Here is a 20,421-nt window from a genome sequence, read left to right on the forward strand (position 1 = left end):
AATAAAATCAGGACATTTTTACCTTATTTTTTATCAAAAACGCTAAAAGTAGGTTGAAGCAAAACAAAATGAGACCAGAAATTTAAAAAAATATATATGTAAAAATGTGAGAATAAAAATGTACAACTTGCATTTCCTCATCATTTCTCACATTCACAGCGGAAAGAAATACAAGTAACGTTAGTACATTTTAAATAGCCGTTGAAGATGTCCCTCTACTCTGTCGTCACTTCCTGTTTATAAAAAAATGGCGAACAGCAACATTAGACTCGGTGAATGAGGTGTGTTTTGGTGTGTTTTGATGCAAGTCAGCCTGATTATCTGGAGCTGCTGGGACCCGAAACGACTTCTGATGCAGCGATAGAAACCAGATCCGTGTGTGGAAGCCTCTGAAAGTAAATCTGCACGTTTTCAGACGCTTGTTTTACAGTCAAACGATAAAAAAATACGCAGCCAGACAGCTAGAAAGTGTTTTCATCGTGTAACGAGAACAGGACCAAAAAAAAACTTTCATCGAAAGGAGAGGGAAGATTTTCAAACTGTTATTTATTCGCCATTATGTCAATAAACGGATATACCTGTTAGCTAGATAGCAATCTGAACCAGACCCAGGTACACAAGATGACCAAGTCCCTGTGGTGGAAACAGGCTAAACGCTCAGTTGAAATAAATAGCTACTATCTAAATAATCTTATTTTGTAAAGTAAAACAGTATGTGTATTAGAGTTCCTCCACTTGATTCAAAGAATCCAAAAACCCAATAAAATAATCTAAGAATAACTTTAGTCATTAACAATGAATTTGTGCTTTCTGTGTAGAGTGTAACCATGAGCAGCCGGAGAAAGAGGGGCCCTCCCGTGAGGGTGGACGAAGACGCCAAGAAGAGGTTGAACTGGAACATGCTGGACGACCGCAAGAACGAGGAGATCCAGGAGGACGACGACCAGACACCGACCTGCTCCATTCTTCCCGTCGACCCTCCTCCCAGCAGCTCCTTCCTCTCCACCACCGAGGACGTGGTGGAGGCTGCGTGCACCAGCTCTGTGCGGTTTACGGAGGAACTTCCCGGCACGTCGTCGGACAGCACCGCTGCCTCAGCCTCCCTGGCCCTCACCGTGGAGCCGGCTTTGAAGCCGGGCCACATCTGGAAGGCGCTCATCGGGGAGTTCGCCGTCCGGCCGGCTTTGATCCCGTCGGACTGTGAACAGAGAGCTTTCGTGCTCCACAGGATGGGGGAGCAGCTCTGCCTCAGTTACAGCAGCTGCGACGAGAGCTCAGGACTGCAGTGGAGGCCTGATGAGGACACGTGCACAGCGGAGTGCAGCCTCCGTGTGATCCCGCTGGAGGACCTCGACTGGATGCAGAAGAGGAGGGTGGTGCAGCTCTGCCACCAGGCCACAGAGGGGTCAGTCAAGGTATGAAGGTATTGCAGAGAGGATGGAATGAAAACTATGACTAATTACTTTACTTTCTTCATCATCAGATATACAGTATTACCATAAGTACATATGCAGTTAATCCTCAGTTTATTTGGCTGTGTGAGACAGATGTTTCCACAGCAGTAATGAAAAAGAGGCATTTCTTCCATCAGCTGTTGTCTGTCTGCTTTAGGTGGGGATTTACTTGCTGGAAACTGGGCTCGGGAAGCCGGAGCTCCTCAGCGAGGGAAACGCTCGGATGAAGAAAGCGAATCAACTAATGCAGAAGTTAATGGAGTATTTCTACGATTTCATCATCCCCAGTAAGGGTCTGGTGCTAATGTTTAATGCTTCCTGTGCGTCCAAGTTCTCCAAAACATAAAAAACTGATTCCTCTGCTGTATTTTCCATGTAGACGTTGTAGAGAATGAGGAGGACTGTGACACTGACCTGGAGAGGCAAAATGTGGAGGAGCTCTATGATTTCGTCAGGCACCTGCACCAGAGAGAGAGCCGGGAGGAGACCTATGACGTGCAGCACAAGGCTCTCATTCCGGTTCTCAGACCCTATCAGAGCCAGGCCGTCAACTGGATGCTGAAGAGAGAGAAATACAGGAACGCTTCACCTAAAGGTACTCACTTCTTGTCTGGTACGGCAATACACTGCTGCACTCCGAAACTTTGAAAGTCATGATGATGCTGAATGGGGCTGCACTAGTGGTTCAGGAACTCACTACCAACACTGGCAGAGTACAGTGGAAAGGCCTACGATTGGACTTTGATAGCTGCGTCAATATTTCCCATTTCTTTGCAGAACAAATTCTGCATTTCCTCTGGAGGGAGTTGATCACTTTGTGCGGAAAGAAGTTATTCTACAACCCTTTTACCGGCTGGTAAGAACTTGAATGTTAACAGGTCAGTTAAATCACAAAAACATATTTTCTATCTTACCACCAGAACTATCTGCCCAGGCAGACTGTTTCAGTTTCATGTGCTGAGGATTGAACACATCTTAAGCATTTTTTTAAGCATTTTTTCACTTCTTTGAGGACCACAAGTTCAATTCATCCCTAAAGTGTCATGAACTGATATCTCAAAAGCTCAGCACATAAAACGTATCTGCATGGATAGATACCATTCGAGGTAACAGGGAAAATATGTCTTTTTGAATTTGACTAAACTGCTGTGATTTTGGGGAGTTATTTCGTGATACATTTAAGTATTTCTTTCAGCAGTTGTGTTCTTTTATTTTTCAGCCTCCTCCGAGAGTTTCCCCTGGCGGGTGTGGAGTGGCCCGGTGGGATCTTGGCTGATGAAATGGGGCTGGGAAAGACGGTGGAAGTTCTGGCTCTCATCCTGTTTCACACGCGACAAGACCTGCAGCAGGAGGCCCTCACCCTGCCTGTGGTGAGGATACAGTTACAAATACAGAATTTCACTTGATGTCTTTCATTCTAATGTGCTCTGTAAAGACGGCGTCATTGTGGAAATGTTTAATCTCTTTTGGTCTTGCAGGGAAAATCTGTAAATTATTTCATACCGCCTCCTCCTCTGGAGAGGAAGAAAGTTATCCGCTGCAAGTCTGAAGTTCTGCCTGAAATGAAAATATCCTTCCCAAGTATGTCGCCCACCGTCCTCTCTAACGTCACGGCTTTTAATTCCTCTGCAGTTTGATTTCAATATTTTAAACGAATCTGGTTGTTTTTGTGCAGCTGTGCGTGTCATGCTCCTCACTACAATCAAGGAGATGAGATCTGGCAAAGGAGCCTCCGTCAACACCATCTTCACCCACATCCGTGCCACTTACGGTTATGACCTGTTAAAGAACCGCAAACACATGAAGAAGACGCTGGCGAAGCTGATAGACCAAGGCCTGGTCGACCGGGTCAAGGGTCGTGGCTTTGCTGGGTCATTTAAACTGGGAAAGAACTACAAAGAAACAAAGAAGACATCAACCGGAGCGTCCAAGTCTGTAAGAAGAAAGAGCTTAAAATACAAACGTTTGATGCTGCAGATAGTCTCTCAATACTTGTTTGTGTTATTTAACTTTTGTCTGATCTCTTTCTTTGGTTAGAACTCCAAAAACACAGAGAGCACGCCCAGGAGAATGTTCCAGAGACGAGCAAAAGAGAAGGCAGAAGCAGCTCTGCAGAACTCTCTCCTTACAGAAGATCAAAGAGATCCGTACTCCACGGCATCGGACTGTCTCGCACCAGAGGAGACGGAAACAACGAAGGAATGGGACGAAAGTCTGAAGAGGACAGCAGATCAGTCGGATGCCACGCTGGATACGTCCACCGCAGCCTTACAGATGTCTCAGGATAAAAGGGAGTCCGACACACGGGACTTACCCAGAACGGATGATCGACGTGAAGAAAGGGGGGAAGCTCCTCGGCTTCAATCACAGGAGATAGAAACCCCCACCAGGGTGTCCGTTGTCCCGTTCAACACCCCGGACTACCGCTTTGAGTGCATCTGTGGTGAGCTGGGCATTGTTGACTACAAGGCCCGCGTCCAGTGTATGAACTGCCAGCTGTGGCAGCACGCAGACTGTGTGAACTATAAAGAAGAAAGCCTGGAGACCACACCTTTCTACTGCCCTCACTGCCTTGTCGCCATGAAACCCGTCTCCACCGGTGCCACCCTCATCATCTCCCCGAGCTCCATCTGCCACCAGTGGGTGGAGGAGATCAACCGGCACATCAGGTCGTCCTCACTGCGAGTGCTGGTGAGGAAGTAGATGGAGTCTTTGGGTGGATGTTTTATCTACAGGGTAGAAATGTCGCGTATTAACATCTGGGCAATCCAAAGTTAGTGGCACATGTTGCGATGTTGCTTTTCTTCCCGCCCACTGTCCTGAATTATCACTCCAACTACATATATGTATCATATATATCATGGATGCTCCTCTCATCTCTCATGCATTCTCAAAGCTGTTTGGCTTGAGCTACTTTGCTGACGTGCATACCGTCTTAATCTCAGGTTTATCAGGGTGTGAAGAAGCACGGGTTCATCCAGCCACATGCGCTCGCCGAGCACGATGTGGTCATCACCACCTACGACGTGCTGCGGTCGGAGCTCCACTACGTCGACATTCCCCACAGCAACAGCAAGGACGGACGCCGCTTCCGCAACCAGAAGCGCTACATGGCCATACCCAGTCCCCTGGTGGCGGTGGAGTGGTGGCGCATCTGTCTGGACGAGGCTCAGATGGTCGAATGTCCCACTGCGAAGGCGAGTCGAAGGGAATACAGAAATCAGCCGCAGTTACAAGAAAGCATTTGGGATTTTATGTGTGACTGAGCTTATTTCTAGATCCGAACCCCATATTTATCCTGATCAAAGTCGTGAATAAAATCTTCTGTATTCGTACGTTGCATGTGTAACGTCAGACTATGTTTAATACATTGTTTTATTTCGGTTTGTCTGTTGGAACTTTGTTTATGCTCCTTTTTATTTTACCGCCAGGCTGCAGAAATGGCTCTGCGCCTCACGTCTGTCAACCGCTGGTGTGTCAGTGGCACTCCTGTCCAGAGAGGCTTAGAAGGTAAACCCCCCCCCCCCAAAAATCATTACATATCAAAGCAGGCCTTCAATACGAGGCTCTGTGATTTAAGACTATGAACAATGTTTAGAAATCATTAAAACAACAGATTGAGTCTGTAAACGGATGTTTTCTGCACAGATCTGTACGGCCTCGTGCTTTTCCTGGGAGTTGACCCATACTGGATGAAACACTGGTGGGACCAGCTGCTTTATCGGCCTTATCGACGTGGAAACGCAGAGCCGCTGTACACCGTGATTGCTCAGTTATTGTGGCGATCGGCTAAAAAAGACGTCATTGATCAGGTAGTACAACAGAAGTTCTGTATTATCAAAATGTAAACATCAGTTGTACTTATTTAAAGAATCTCTAGCAGTCAGAAATATTTGAATAATGACGAAACTGTTGAATTTCAGAAGATCAGGTTGCTGTTTTTATTTATTTTACTGAATTTAACTTTGTTGTACACTCAATATTTATGGCTTTATTGTTCGTATATGTTTTTGTTCGTACTCTATTACTGTTGACACATGAATGTATGTATATATCATAATCGGGATTAATTAAGTTCCTTCTTATCCGTTCTCTGTTCTTCCAGATCCAGATTCCCCCTCAGACGGAGGAGGTGCACTGGCTCCACTTCTCCCCCGTCGAGGGTCACTTCTACCACCGGCAGCACGAGGTCTGCTCCCAGGACGCTCTGGTCAAACTCAGGAAAATCTCCGACTGGAGCCTGAAACTTGGCAGCCTCGACCGCCGCACCGTCCACACCATCCTGTGCCCGCTGCTGAGGCTGCGTCAGGCCTGCTGCCATCCGCAGGCTGTGAGGGGGGAGTTCCTGCCTCTGCAGAAAAGGTAGACCACACTCGGTGTTATGTTTTCAAGGCGCTCGCAGGCGAGAAGAGAGGCCTTTATCTGAAGGCAGCTGCAGCGGTTAATGAACAATCAAGCGAGACTAATTGGAGTATCACATCATTAGTAACGGTAATGGACCGCAGCAACCCTTTTTTCAGTGATACAATGTGTAGTTGTGTTTATTTAAAGTTGACGGATTCTGTGTGATTTGCATTGGAGGGTTTGTTGAGTGGGTTTGCCTCCCCGTCCACAGCACCATGACAATGGAGGAGCTGCTGAAGTCCCTGCAGAAGAAATGTCGAGTGGAGTGTGAAGAAGCCCACAGACAATTGGTGTGCGCACTCAATGGCCTGGCTGGAATCCACATCATCAGAGGTATGAAACCCCACTTGTGCTCCCGGTTTCCCATGGGAATCATTTCAAACAGAACACAAGACACCATCTCGTCTTTGTGTATCGAGACGTTGTGTCTCAGTTCGGCGATGTGTATAACGTGGCTGAGTGCGCTTGCTTGCTTTGTGTCTCATTAACTTGCACATGTGACGGGACGTGTCGAGTGTCACTTCTAACCGCCGCCTCCTTTGCCAACCCCGCAGATGAGTTCGTCGAGGCGACGGAGATGTACAGAGAAGTGCTTCGTTCATCCGAGGAGCACAAAGGCCGACTGAAAACAGATTCATTACAGGTTTATGGCCTCATTCATGTCTTTTACTCATGTTTGTGATTAACATATGAAGGGTTTCATTTCTGAAATCAGACACCATCTGACACGAGAGAGCCTTTACGTTTTTGATCCTAATGAAAAACTATTATCGTTCAGGGATTGCAAGTTTATATTAAAATGTCTTTTTTGTTTTTGTGGTAAAATAGAGACTTCATGCTACCCACAATGTGATGGAGCTGCTGAGCGCAAAGCATCCTGGGATACCTCCCACACTGAGAGATGACCGACTGAGTGAGGAGGTAAGCAATACATATTTCTCTCAGGCAGAACACATTTATTCCAACAATACATTTGTTAGTTTCAGGAATAAACCGTGTATCCATGTTATTAATTATTTCTAAGAACGGCCTCTGCTTTTACTCTCCGTGTCTCTGTAGGCGGAGCAGCTGCGACAGCACTACATGACCAAGTACGACTCTGAGGTAGCAGACGCCCACCAGGCTCTGCAGCCGGTGCTACAGAACATCAAAGAGCTGAAACGCAAAGTGAGAACTTCCTCACATCTACTCTGAGGAACAGTTTTATTCACACAGATAATTTGGCAAATACATCTACAGAATGATGTCCACGACTATTTTGTGCTAAGTCAATGTTTGTGGGGAAATATATTGGTAATAAAAACGAGTCTCGGCCTAAAACCTGCAATTAATCCTGATTTAGTTTCGGAACACTCAGAAAACATACTACGCTACTTTTGTTTCACACCGTAATGAGTCAAATATTCCTCATTCAAGTGGAAGCAAATGCTGTTTGATGAAGTCGTTTTGTATTGTTTTTTTATTCCATTTATTCAATGAATGAGAATATTTAACAGCTGAAATTACTTTTGTTTCGCGTTTGAGTCGAGACATGGTTTGATACATCGAGACACACTGAAGTCAGATTGATCTGTATTCGGAGTAACACCGCTATCAAGACGGAACCAAAAACATATTTTCTGCCCACGTGATTGGCTTTCTCTCTTCAGGTGAACCTGAACACTCCCTGGTGGCTGGACGTCATTCAGAAGGCAACCCGCTGCTCCAATGACGACGACCTGGTGTCCCGCATCAAGAATGAGCTGACGTCCAGCTACAAACAACAAGCCAACAAGCTCACCATGGCAGACAAGTAAACTGTGAATTTATTTTAGGATGAAAGTTAATATCCTTTACACTAAATGTGATAAAAGCAAAATGTGGTGTCCTGCAGGTTCCGTGATGCTTGTGGTCTGCAGTTCATACTCACCGCTCAAATGCAAGATCTGATGAAATCACAAAAGACCGTGCAAGACGCGGTGAAGAGTCTCGAAGGCCCGGCTTCAAAGAAAGTCATCGATGAGGTCACCATTTGTCACCTCAGGCCGATGAGACTGCCACTCAATAAGTGAGACGTCAGCATTTTTTGCCTTGTTTTGACTTGAAATACACAAAATGTAACTTTTCATCACAGCTTTCGGATGTTTAATAAGTCTCAACAACACGAAGCTCTGCTTTTTAAATTGTGACAGCGCCTGTTTTAGTTTCTGAATTCTAACTCGTATTCCTTTGTCATATTTTAGTTGTGTTTTTTGCAAAGCGGATGTGCTTTTCATCGATTATGAGTCCAAGCTGTTTTCTCACACGTAAGTACAGCAACATTTTAAAATATCTGTCAAATTGCATGAAAACTTTAACTGTTGATTGATGAGAAAAATGACCCAACAGGGTGAAGGGTCAGACGGCCATCTTTGAAGAAATGATTGAAGATGAAGAGGGGCTGATGGACGACCGTCTCCCCACTACCAGCCGAGGCCTGTGGGCAGCCAGTGAGACGGAGCGCTCTCTGAAAGCCGTCTTGTCTTTTGCCAAAGTTAAACGCATGGACCCGGAGCTGGTGGAGGAGGGCAACACCTTCATGGAGCTGTTTGAGAACTATAAGAAAGAGTACAAGGTTTCTACACAAACCATATTCATTTTCAAGCCTGCAAGCACAGCGTCATTGTTTGAGACGCAATGTCAAGAGAGGTTCACAGGCACACGACGGTGCATTTTATTTTACATTTGTTATCCGTTGTAAATTGTAAAGAGGATCATGAGGCAGTTTGTAAATTTGAAATTAGATCATAAGCTGTCAGTCCAAACCAGGAAATTGTTGAATTAATGTTTAAGTTATTTTGCTAAATATGTGTCCATTTACTTAAATGAATGATAAACTACTTCTAGCTGTTAAAGTATACAGAGCTATAAAGTGAGTTAGGAAAGCCAGAAGTCTCACAGCTGGTGTACGAATCATTGAAAGATTGGCATTTATCAACAATCACCCTCCTGCAGAGTGTCCTATTGTTAAAATATTTATACATATTGCCCCTTTGTAAGTGCTAATCCTAATGAGAGAACCAGACTGGAGTGAACTGTACCTCTGTGCCTTCTCAGGTGCTGCACGAGTACTGGATGGTGCTGAGGAACCACGTGTCGGCCATCGATGAGCTGGGTATGGCGACAGAGAGACTACGTGTGCGTCTGCCCGAAGAACCAAAGCCCAAACTACTGCACATCATCGAGCCACACGAGGCGAGTCAAAGACAATGAAACATGTTGTTGTCATACATTTTAACAACATGTTAAAGAAGACTCACACGGCCATCTGGTACACTTTGCAGCACAGTGACCCGGATGCAGGGCTTGCAGTCTTTTCCTACCAGCTTCCACGAATGTCAACTTTTTACTCGAGTTCTATGTTGTATAATGTAGATCATTGTTTCACAATGAACTGCAGTGAAATTCATGTCATGAACAGGCTGACTAATCATGTAAAGGTTTACTTTCTTTAACATTTTGCCACTAATATGAGCATGAAGGTAATATGGCTGGTTTAGTCCTAAATAATAAACTGTTCATGGAGGAATCAAAAGATCAAGTCTAACCTCTGACCCAGTATCGGACATTTTGTCTGAGTGTTTCCAGCGATGTAATATTCCTGCCTGAACTGTTTTTATTGCATTCCTGACCCCTGCCCTCGCTTGTTCTGCTTCCAGGTGGAGCAGAACAGAATCAAGCTTTTGAACGACCAGGCGGTGGCCAAGTCTCAACTCCAAAAGAAGCTTGGCCAGTTTCTGTACCTCTCAAATCTGGAGAAGGTAATTTACATTTGATAGTCGCTACAAAGTACAGACACTCTTTCCCAGCTCATTCAGAGGCTTCATCTCAAACTGTGTGGTGTGATCCCTCTTCAAATGACATGCATTCCTCTGTTCCAGTCCCAGGACAAGTCTACTGTAGGTCTGAACCCAGAGCCATGTCCCATCTGTGCCCGGCCGCTGGGACAAGAGGTGAGCGTTGTTTAGTTGTGAGGGAGATTTTAAATGTCTCACAGAGTCGACTTGTATCCGTGTTTTATGCAACATCTCTGGTTGTTGATACACTGGCGGAGCTTCAAAGTCTGTCTTGTGACCAGGGAGTGCAGTGACATCTAGTCTGAATAAGTGTATGAATGTCTCTCTTCTCCAGTGGGCAGTGCTGACCTGCGGCCACTGCTTCTGCAACGAGTGCATTGCTATCATTGTGGAGCAGTACAGCGTGGGCTCGAGGCGGCGCGCTATCAAATGTGCCATTTGTCGGCAGACCACGGCCCACGCAGAGATCTCCTACGTGTTCACCACCCAGTCGTCCAGCCAGGACCAAGACACACCGGTCAAGGTCAGTCGAAATGCCTTAATTGTCCAAAAGCTGCACTTGTTATGGGAGTGTACTTTGATTCATGCCTTGTAATGTGTCGAATTGTGATTTAACACAGCTTTGGTCAGGCCACTTGTTCTTACATTACCACTGTAGCCTGATTCCCCTCCGCCTGTGTTTGTCAGGGAAGCCACTCTACCAAAGTGGAGGCAGTCGTGAGAACACTGAAGAGGATTCAAGTGGCCGACCCCGGGGCCAAGTGTCTCGTCTTCTCCACGGTAACCGTGAACTATCGCCGCTCTGTAAGATGATGATTTCAGGTTCAGGTTACTGTTATTTGTACCCGTCGGTCCATCTCGACACGCATCAACGCAGATAACAAGACACACATGATAAAAGTACACAAGGCTACAAATCAGTCAATCAATCAATAAAATAAATAAGTTAAAATATGGGGTTGAGTTGTGTTAAAAGCAGAGCAGAAATCAACAAATAGAAGTCTAACATGAGATCCAAAAGTAGATGAAACAAAGTGACTGTGGCATCTTCTACTCCTCTGTGTGGCCTATAAGCAAACTGCATGGGATCAAGTGCTTGCTCAGTTTTCCTTACAATTTCTGACCGTACCAGTTTTTCAAACGTTTTCATTAAAAGTGATGTGGGAGCGACCGGTCTAAACTGATTGATATGGAGTTTGGATCTGACGCAGGTGGTTTCCTGTTCTCTCCTGCACAGTGGCTGTGTGTCCTGGACATCATTGCGAAGGCCTTGTTTGACAACAACATGGAGTTCTCTCAAATCAACGGGATTCATAAATTCCAGGTTTGACTTTTCATTGTAACCATTTAAAAAAAATGCACATCACACATAACCACATAGTTGCTTTTCCCTTCAACGTGCTACACAACTACACCAGGTGGAGTTTACCACTTAAAAATTCACGTGACACAAAAAACCTTACCTACAGTATCTCACCTTTGTCTTTAGCCTCAAGGCCATCTTGTCTGGACATTTCATGGAAATCCATTCTTAAGTTTGGGAGATATCCTGCTGACAGATGGACAAATATAAACATCTAAATAATGCAACCTCCTTTCTAGAGATAATTATCTCATATTGACCATACCTTATTATGTGGAGGTTCCTCTCTGAAACTAATATGTAAAAAGGCAAAAGAAAAAAAAACTCCAATCACCAATTTTTTGTTTATTTTTTTTAATTGTTGAGTTTAGATGAGTCACCCTGCATTACAAAACAGCTACATTATGGCACCTTGTGATCCTGGTTTGGTTTCAGAGGCCTTTTATCTGATTTGGGGGTTAACTCTGAAAACTTGTAGCTTCAGGATGAAAAATGAAAATATTCAATACTGTAACAAAATATCTCTCCGCACATTCCATGTTAAGACCCACATTAAAAACCCTTAGATCTACTTTAGAGACTGCTGTATTCAATACATCTTGAGCTCAAATTAAGCGCACGCCAGAATTAACTTGATTTGTAATTCGTGTACCGACTTCACTTTTCCAGGAGAATCTGTGCTCCTTCAAATACGAAGAAAAGATCAACATCCTCCTCCTTCCTCTCCACACCGGCTCCAATGGCCTGAACATCATCGAGGCGACTCACGTGTTGCTGGTGGAGCCAATCCTCAACCCGGCTCACGAGCTCCAGGCCATAGGCAGAGTGCACCGGATTGGCCAAACCAAGTAAGACGCAGAGAGTTGAGTTTAGACCTGCAAACGCAGATGTGTCGATGTTTTCGACCTACATGCGGTTAAAGTTTTTAATATTTGTTGGCGTTTTGGAGGTTTTATCGCTTAAATCAATTTTGATATTATACTTAACGACATGTGCCGCCACTATTTTGTACAGTTTGCGTAATTTCTGTTGTCTTTGTCTGCCAGGCCAACATTTGTTCACAGATTCCTCATCAAATCCACCATTGAAGAGAGAATGCAGGCAATGCTGAAGACTGCAGACAAAAGGTAAGAATACTAACAGAATAACGTCAATAGTACTTTTGACGTTTTTTATTTAAAACCTATAAATTCAGAGGCGGGTGTTGATGGTTAACAGCTGAACGAAAGTACTGATCATAGTTTTTATTTTAAATTCTAGTCACACCAGCACAACCATGAAGCACTCGGAGGCTGCTGTTCTGACGGTGGCCGACCTGGCGGATCTGTTTACTGAAGACGCGGAACATCTGGAGTGAATCTGAACACCTGGAGGACCATGGAGTACGACCTGCTGAAGATACACAGGCAAAGAGAGCTCACTCTTTACACAGTGGTGATAGAAGAACTCTGATTTTGCACTCAACTTTTTTTTTATATAAAACACCCTGAAGTTTTCAAATACATTCCCAAAAACGATATTTTATCGGATCTCTGGCCGCTGATTACATGTCTCTTAATTGTATTGAAGTTTTTAGTCTCTTTGGAGTATTTGGATCACTTGTCATCGTTGTAACCTGGTGATTCAATAACTGCGTCTGCTGTTCAAGTACATGTTTGATGGTCACGTTTGACTGGACTGAACAGTATTGTTGTTTGTGTTAATCTAATATAATGTGTCATGCATTTGTATACAACTTCACTGTAAGTTTAGTGGAAATTGGAGGAACTCGTATGGAGTGATTGAGGTTTCCTCACAACTATCAGGAAATAAACATCTGTCGATGACAGGGTGTCAACCTGTTATGACCAGCTCTTTTTGTCCGGTGCTTTTTATTGCGGTTTCTCCCGTGTTGTAAACGTGAAAGCAGGACAGGACGCCATTGAGCTCAACTCTCTTTCACCCTTTTACAATTGAAGAAGTAGCGAGAGATCATGGCAGGATGTTCTTCTGCCTGACAAATCTTCTTAAAGCTATTCGTCTGACAAAACAACGGCAGACAACTTAGAGGAGCACTTGGGCCAGTCTCATGAGCAAAACAAAACGCAAAAAGCACAAGTGTCTTGGAAACTAATCTCATAAATCAAACTCATAAAAGTCAGAAAGTGTGAGACGTTTTCTACCACATTATCTCATGTATTTCTTAAATTACCACTTACAAATTGTCCGGACAAGATTTCCAGATATGTGGCTTTTTTTTATCACATTTCTCCCGTTTCAAAGCTTTTTTTGGGGAGAAAGTAATGAAAATAATGTTTTCTTGTGTTTGCTTGCTCGTGGTTATGGTCTCTTCCACCACACACACACGTACACTCACAGGTCTGTGGCATCGTGACTGAATTGCCCTCGACTCGTAATGACTTTCTTCTCGCCTGACTGACCAGTAAAGATTTTAAAATGTCCAGACAAAGGATGTAGACAACAAAGAGTGCCAGCCCCGTGCTGTTCTTCCTCTTTACATGGTTACCAGACCCGTTGTTGCTCCCTGTAGTAAGAAACGGTTGTAAGATGTTTACTAACAGGACATGGCCGCAGTAGGCGGTAACATACGTGTTCCCTTGGACTCCCCTCAGTTCCCCCTATTCATGTGTGGAATCTCATTGTTGGTGGGGACATCATTCAAGCTGGTGTTTCCAGAGGGAGGCTCCGAATTCATCAGAGCTGTCTTTCGAGGGTTGGCGTAAGAGAAGGGGCACTACGTCTTGTGGTGACAGCGAGCTGTGGCGAACAGTCCCCGCGAGATTTTACAGAGTTTCGGGGAGAGGGCCAAAGGGTAGTGGAGTGGCTGAGCTAAGAGAAACCAGAGGGAGAGTCCTTGGAAGATGGCACCTGCCAGTTTGGTTTGTGCCTGGGTACTGTTCACCACGAGGATGGTCACCTCGGCATTGTATCTGGAGGAGGAGGAGGGTGAGCTCGCACCTCACATCACACACCCGGGAATGAAATGTCAAGGGTCAAAGAAACTGCTTTGTGTGGGGGAAACGTATTCCTGCCTGGGTTTAAACTGGTCTTTCAAAAGTGATCATTTAATTTAACACTCTTTCTAGTTTCTCTCACAACAGCAGCAGCAGTATAATTTGAAATTGAGCAGTTAAAGAAGTATCTTAGGTCAAAGTAGCAAAATACAACACGATGGCAAGTAAAGGTCCTGCATTCAAAACCTTAAAGTACAGAAGTATCAAGGATAAAAGTACTTACTGTGCAGCAGACTAAATGGTACTACACATATTGTTTGATCTTTATTATTGATGCATTAACGGGTAAGCAGCATTTTAATGTTGGAGCTGGTCGAGGTGAAGCTTATTTTAACTATTAAGTATATTATTGGGGTGGTTTCATCTGTAAGATACATTCTATTTTAAGAATACATCACATGGTTTGTTTGTAAAATCTTATTTGAAAAGTAAAGTTAGCTGTACGATTACAATATTACCCTCTGAAATGTCAAAGTATAGTCGCAGAACATGGAAATACTGCCGTACTTGACGAAGTGTACTTAACTACGTTCTCACGCTGACATGGCCTTTGTGTGTAAGACAGTCTATGAGACTTAACATATGTGATTATACAGAAAGTCAATATAAATATCTTTACTTTGGAGGGAAAATGGATAGAGCTCAATGTTTAAAAAACCAACATCTCTTCACATTACGAAAGTCATTCTTGTTTTTTGTGAGATTGAATCTGTTCGTTTCTTCTTTCTGTCAGAGCTCAACGGCACCGTCATCTGTACCGACGACCACATGCAGGTTGTTATTCCCAGCGCTTTCTTCCTCAACAAAGTGCCTCCAGTTTATGTAAGTGAGCACCAACAAGACCCAAAAGTATTCGTTTTATTTCACTGATGTCCTCATATATTTGCAGTGCGATTTTGATGAATAATTGATCTATTTTTTGTTTGTGTAGGTGTGGGATTTGCATTTAAATGATCCGGAGTGCCGTGGCGTTGAGGTCGGAGATGACTACGTTTTCAGAATCAAGACAAATCTCTCTGACTGTGGAACAATGATGGTATTCACCTTCTTCTGCGTTAAAGTCTTTGAGAACTTCTTAGTCTGCGTGTCAGCAGGAGTCGAAAGAGTCCAACCAATCAAATATTGCATGTGAACTCAGACATTTAGAACAAAGCTTAACAAAGGATGAAGACAAATTTCACTTGGTATCTCCATTATTAACAACATTAAGATCCCCATGATAATAAATCAACTATTTTACGATGTCTACAGTTGTCGAGGGAACTGGGCATCAATCAGGGTCTTTTCACAGCCAAAACCGGAGCTACTTGAGTGGATTTATTGCACTTTACATAATAGTAAAAGATAACTTGAATAAGACCAGACACTTTTCTTCTTCTGCTGTGACGTGAATGTGGACTGAGGCTCTGTGTTCAGACGGGTACTATGGAATTAGCTCAGAGCAAGTATAATAAGACGGACAGAGAAAGGCGCATACTCTGAGCCCAGACAGAAAGTAGTAAAGAGAAAAGAAGGGGGGGGCGTGTATGTCAAGAAAGAAGAGTGGCGTTGTTCCTTTTCCCTACACCAGCGCAGGACCTCACTCAAAGCAGCAAGGGGACCCTGAATGGCCTCGTGGTTCTAAATTATCAGGATTTACATGGAAATGATTATTTGTTGATGTTCACTGAATAGGAACTAGCCTCCTGATTATTGAAATCCAGCCACTCTCGTGGATTTTGGAAAAGTGTAAATCCCTACTTTAGCACACGAGTGTCCTTGAATTGCTTGCCTGGAATGCATGATGGGTTTTTTCTTCTTGTAAAGCAAGCAAAAGGTCAACGCGGCTTTCAACGGGGAGGAGATCTCCCAGTGCTCTACCTCAGACGTTTTACAAGGTTTTTGTTCGCATAGCGGCTGAGAAACGTAAACCTGCTCTGGATTAGATGGCTGTTGCTAAAGGAGAAGAATGCCATAGCTGTCAATCTTGCTTTCACCTTGCAACTTTAAAACCGGCCGCCAAGAAAAGAAATGACGGAATTGTCGAGTTCAAAGGTCAGACATTATTTATTCAAACATGACAGCGTCCTCCGTCATGTTTCAGCCACAGTTCTGCATTTTGCGAGACACCGAGCCTTCATGTTATCCAGTTATAAGTGCAGATGCTGGTGGGGATCTGTTGTGGCGTATTGAAAACCTGTGGTGGCTCGCAGAGACCTCATCGTGTGGGGGGGGGGGGGGGGTGGGGGGGGGGGGGGGTGTTTACCGAGAGGTAGTAAAAGATGTCTCAAATGTTAGAGCTCAAGGCGATTCATCCTCCTGCACTCGGCAGGAGCCCAGACAAACCCTGGACACTAATTCACGATTCACGATTCACACGTCCACATTGTACAGCTTTTACCTTCGTGAGCTGCAAACAGGAATATTGAGCAGTGTCACTCACATTTACGTCGTGTGAAATGATAACTGTAGAGGATACAGCTTCTGACAGACATTATATATAATGAACCTCAATGAGTTAGGTTTTAATGTGATTTTTTTTAATACGAAATGTTGCCGCTATGTACATCTTACTTGTGTCATTTGTCCCTCTAGCCACATTCACTACAACCATACTACCTTGCTTACAGTTGAAAATAATTAGTTTGCAACTGTTTTAATCATCAATCATTTCACTTTTTGTCAAGCAAAACCTTTGATGGTTCTGGGTTTGCAAAAGAGAATTTGCTGCTTTTCTCTGTCTTACATTGTAGTAATCTTTATATTTATGGGTTTTGGACTGAAACAAGACATTTATTGATACTATGACACAATTAGTGAAATCAATCATTTGGATGAAATAGCAGATATTTCATTCATTTATTTGGATGAGCTATAGCTTATCTTCCTGGGGTCATTCTGGTGATCGATTGTCATGAAGAGTCATTTTTCAAACATTCTCCAGTCATGCATTCTCAAATATGAGGATGTGTTGCTTTTCTATTCATTAATGCGAAAGTAAATTGAATTTATTTATGTTTTGGACTGTTCGTCAGGCAAACTGAACCATTTGAGGATATCACCTTGGGTTTTAGGATATTGTGATTTTTCATTAATTTCTGACAATTTACATGAATCAAATTGATAAGCAATAATCATCAAGTTCATCAACAATGAATTACCAATTTGTTGCAGAAAACTGCTTACTTGAATAAGCAAGGTTCACTGCCCAGTTTGGCATATAGTTCTAGTGGAAAGACGTTGCTGTGTAATGTTCAGTGTGGGTCGGTGGGTCACCACCAGGGTTGTTGAGCTGCCTGAGGTTTTGATGGACCAAATGAAATGAAACATGTCAGAAGAGACACCCTCTTGATATCAGATACCTGCTCTCTTCAAGCTCCCTTTCCCTGAACATCCACCACAGCTTTCTGCAGTGGTTCACACACAAAAACAGCTTGTATTGACAAAAAAAACACTGTTGCATAAATGTGTTGCACTTAGCAAACATGTGTCTAACTTGATTATTTTAAATTGACTTTTACTTGATCTGTCTCTCCTCAGGCATCAGATGATACACACATCATGTTCATGAACACTATACACAACAACGACTCAGAAGTTATAACGAGGAACTATATCAACATAACATTTGTATGCCGCTACCCCGTAAACTACCTGGTCCAACAGCCCAACGGTGAAAACATGATCAGAGTTGACGTCAGGTAAGTGTCTGGATTGAATCTCCTCCTGAATGTTTTTCATTGTTTGGTTTTAACACGGCCCTCCTTTAATCCTCTGTTTGTCTTCAGACCCATCTTTTTGAACACAGAGGATGGGAACTTTTCCGTGTCGATGTTGCTGTACAAAGACGAAGCGTTTGAGGACAGATGGACCACTGTTCCATCGCTGACGCTGGAAGACGACATCTTTGTGAAAGTCTTCATGGTAAATCACCTTCAGTGACACTACAGAGTATTAAAATACGACTATGGATTCAACTGATTACCTCCTACACCTTACGTTGACCTAATGATCGTGTACAATTTAATCATGTCGGGCAATATTCTGTGTTTTGGATGATATGCCATGAAGGAAAAATGGTAGTAAAATGTAATAAGAGTCCAGAGATTGTGTATGCTGAGCTTTGAAAAACAAAGTATTCTTACTATTGACAGCTATTTTTGGAGTAGTTGTTACACAACGTGAAGCAATTGGTTGTGGATGTTCCAATGGTGGAAATCCAACACTCGACCCGTGACCAGAACGTAATTTGAGTGCTGCTCCTCTTCCATGTTGTTATAACGTCTTGGTACAGGCTACAGCTGTTGTTTACTAACTATGAATCATCAGTTTGTGGCCCAGTATGGAAAAGGAATTACCTTGCGTAAAGAATGACTCGACTCTTTTTGCCTGACAGATACCGGCTCACCTGCTGCTGCGTTTGGAGAGATGCTGGGCTACACCAACCAGTGATCCATACAGCAATATTCAGTACACCTTCATCCGAGACAGGTAGACCCTGGAACAGCTAAGACAAAAGACATTTCTTATATAATATGAGCAAATCGGGAAAAAATAAACATCTCATAGTGCAGCTATACAGTGGCATAGCCTGTTCTTTTCCATTTGTCATCTTCCAGCAGAAGAATTATGGATAAAATTGGTTGAGATACTTTGTATTTGTTATGTCGAAACCTGCTTTTGGGATGTGTGCGATTTCTACACACACACTGTCCAAACAGCTCCAAGTCCTCTTACAGGAGCACTGTTGAAATCTGAAATAAGAGAATTTGTTGCTCAGCGAGCTGGCCAGACTCTCTCTGAGTCTGGTCATGTGACTCCTGTCTGAGAGGCCACGTGCATTTCACTTCAACAGCTGTGCATGTCCTTGACAACCAGGCAATATTTGGAACTGTAAGCAACAGCAGGGCAATGAACTGCACAATGATTTCAAAATGCCGGAGGGAAAGGAAAATACAACTCTGTCTCGCACTGAGTTGAATTATTTCTCAGCTCTGCAATTTGTCACATCAGTTGAAATCTGTTCCTTGTCTCTATTTTTAATTCATTCTCACGAACACCGGGCCTCCCTGACTTCTTTGTCTCCCATCCCGTAGCTGCCCAGTGTTGTCAAATGAACAGACCCTGAGTGTGCTGAAGAATGGCCAGGGCCCGGAGGCCACGTTCAGGATACAAATGTTCAAGTTTGTCGGCAGCTCTTACACCAACGTCTTCCTCCATTGCAACGTCCAGATCTGCCACAACACCCCGGGCCTGTGTCAGCCTGTGAGTGAGCTCCTGCAACCCCCATTCCTCGAACTGTTAGTCAGAGGCCAGTTGAGACAAGTAGCCTGCTATACGTGCAGCTTATGTCCTTAATATAGACCCTTTGGCCGAGAATTGTTTTTCAGCCATATGATCTTGTGTCGTTAAGCTCTAAGTCCTAATCTGTAATATGCACTGCTTGACATTGAGACGTGTGTTTCTCTGTTGTTTTACTCATCTATTTGCCAAACAGAACTGTTCCAGTGAAGATGAATTAATCAGGACGCGCAGAGACATCCCTCTGTCCCATACAGTGTCTTATGGACCAATCAGACGACTTAACAGTGAAAAGCCCCCTCTGAGTATGTCCGTTTCCTCTCTGTATCTCATGTGGATCTTAGAGCTTTAACTTTTACATTTTTTAAAAGCTTAAAGATTCTAGATAAGTGTATGCAATTCATATGCACAGTGAGGTTCCACCTGTGTTCTTTTCTCTGTAGATGCAGGCGGATTCCCTCATGTGGAGACGTTTGTCCTCGGAGGGCTGCTGCTGGTCTTGCTGCTGATCACAGGAGTGTTTGGGAGGCTGTGGTTTCGCTCAAGACGTTTCTACCCAGCGCGGGAGGCGCAGCTCACTCTGTCCAACATTCACCACATCTCAGAGGTGGCCTCGTGAATCAGGGGATCAGGGACCCTTTTGATCAAAGAAATGGACACACAAACACATAAACAATGTAAAAATGCAAACACACATGTACAGGTGTGATTTATAATAATAATAATAATGAAAATACTGAAAATCTTGCATGTTTTTCTTTATAGAATACATTTCCTGGATTGTAAAAATTCAGCTTAGTAAAAGGGCTACCTCGATTGTTATTTTTCCAGTGGTAAAACAGTTTACTGGAGTATTTCTATTTCATGCAACTTTGTACTTCCGCTTTCGTACATTTCAGAGGGAAATAGTTATTTTTACTCCACTACAATATATAGTAAACAAACTGATAAGTAATTTGTTTTTTTTAATACTTTAATTGCATTACTTTTACTTGTGATGGGAGAATAGGATATGGTTTTATTTTTACTTTTGTTATTGTCAAAAAATCCTATTAAAAGACCAAAAACAACTGTCTGTCTCTCAATACTTT

At 43.5% G+C, this 20,421-nt stretch overlaps 2 protein-coding genes and 1 long non-coding RNA gene across 3 annotated transcripts; 2 read left to right on the forward strand and 1 right to left on the reverse strand.

The window, feature by feature from the left end:
* Positions 1 to 255: 255 nt before the first annotated feature.
* Positions 256 to 12,796, forward strand: shprh (SNF2 histone linker PHD RING helicase). Its single transcript, XM_079286913.1, has 30 exons — positions 256 to 395; positions 819 to 1,415; positions 1,612 to 1,741; positions 1,834 to 2,049; positions 2,232 to 2,310; positions 2,674 to 2,824; positions 2,933 to 3,035; positions 3,130 to 3,389; positions 3,492 to 4,145; positions 4,400 to 4,651; positions 4,886 to 4,964; positions 5,103 to 5,266; positions 5,560 to 5,816; positions 6,070 to 6,191; positions 6,413 to 6,501; positions 6,687 to 6,779; positions 6,918 to 7,025; positions 7,508 to 7,650; positions 7,732 to 7,905; positions 8,081 to 8,143; positions 8,226 to 8,451; positions 8,934 to 9,071; positions 9,536 to 9,637; positions 9,758 to 9,829; positions 10,008 to 10,196; positions 10,361 to 10,453; positions 10,911 to 10,997; positions 11,706 to 11,884; positions 12,083 to 12,163; positions 12,297 to 12,796. The coding sequence occupies exons 2-30, from the start codon at positions 828 to 830 to the stop codon at positions 12,391 to 12,393; spliced, it is 4,989 nt and encodes a 1,662-aa protein (XP_079143039.1). The 5' UTR covers positions 256 to 395; positions 819 to 827; the 3' UTR covers positions 12,394 to 12,796.
* On the reverse strand, positions 5,681 to 18,774 carry LOC306790556. Its single transcript, XR_013772709.1, has 3 exons — positions 18,704 to 18,774; positions 18,438 to 18,536; positions 5,681 to 5,805 (listed from the first exon to the last, which is right to left on the reverse strand). It is a non-coding gene; the product is annotated as an uncharacterized lncRNA (long non-coding RNA).
* LOC306790555 (pancreatic secretory granule membrane major glycoprotein GP2) lies at positions 13,867 to 20,209 on the forward strand. Its single transcript, XM_079286914.1, has 9 exons — positions 13,867 to 13,982; positions 14,784 to 14,872; positions 14,982 to 15,086; positions 17,570 to 17,730; positions 17,818 to 17,953; positions 18,426 to 18,520; positions 19,126 to 19,294; positions 19,527 to 19,635; positions 19,774 to 20,209. The coding sequence occupies exons 1-9, from the start codon at positions 13,898 to 13,900 to the stop codon at positions 19,947 to 19,949; spliced, it is 1,125 nt and encodes a 374-aa protein (XP_079143040.1). The 5' UTR covers positions 13,867 to 13,897; the 3' UTR covers positions 19,950 to 20,209.
* Positions 20,210 to 20,421: the final 212 nt, after the last annotated feature.

This window comes from Melanostigma gelatinosum (genome assembly GCF_949748355.1).
Source record: "Melanostigma gelatinosum genome assembly, chromosome: 16".
Taxonomy (NCBI): Eukaryota; Metazoa; Chordata; class Actinopteri; order Perciformes; family Zoarcidae; genus Melanostigma; species Melanostigma gelatinosum.

Coding starts and splice junctions, on each gene's coding strand:
- shprh (XM_079286913.1), top strand. CDS start 828: ATGAGCAGCCGGAGAAAGAGGGGCCCTCCCGTGAGGGTGGACGAAGAC. Junction 3,036..3,129: donor AATGAAAATATCCTTCCCAA/GTATGTCGCCCA, acceptor GTTTTTGTGCAG/CTGTGCGTGTCATGCTCCTC. Junction 9,638..9,757: donor ACCTCTCAAATCTGGAGAAG/GTAATTTACATT, acceptor CCTCTGTTCCAG/TCCCAGGACAAGTCTACTGT.
- LOC306790555 (XM_079286914.1), top strand. CDS start 13,898: ATGGCACCTGCCAGTTTGGTTTGTGCCTGGGTACTGTTCACCACGAGG. Junction 17,731..17,817: donor ATGATCAGAGTTGACGTCAG/GTAAGTGTCTGG, acceptor GTTTGTCTTCAG/ACCCATCTTTTTGAACACAG. Junction 18,521..19,125: donor TACACCTTCATCCGAGACAG/GTAGACCCTGGA, acceptor CCCATCCCGTAG/CTGCCCAGTGTTGTCAAATG.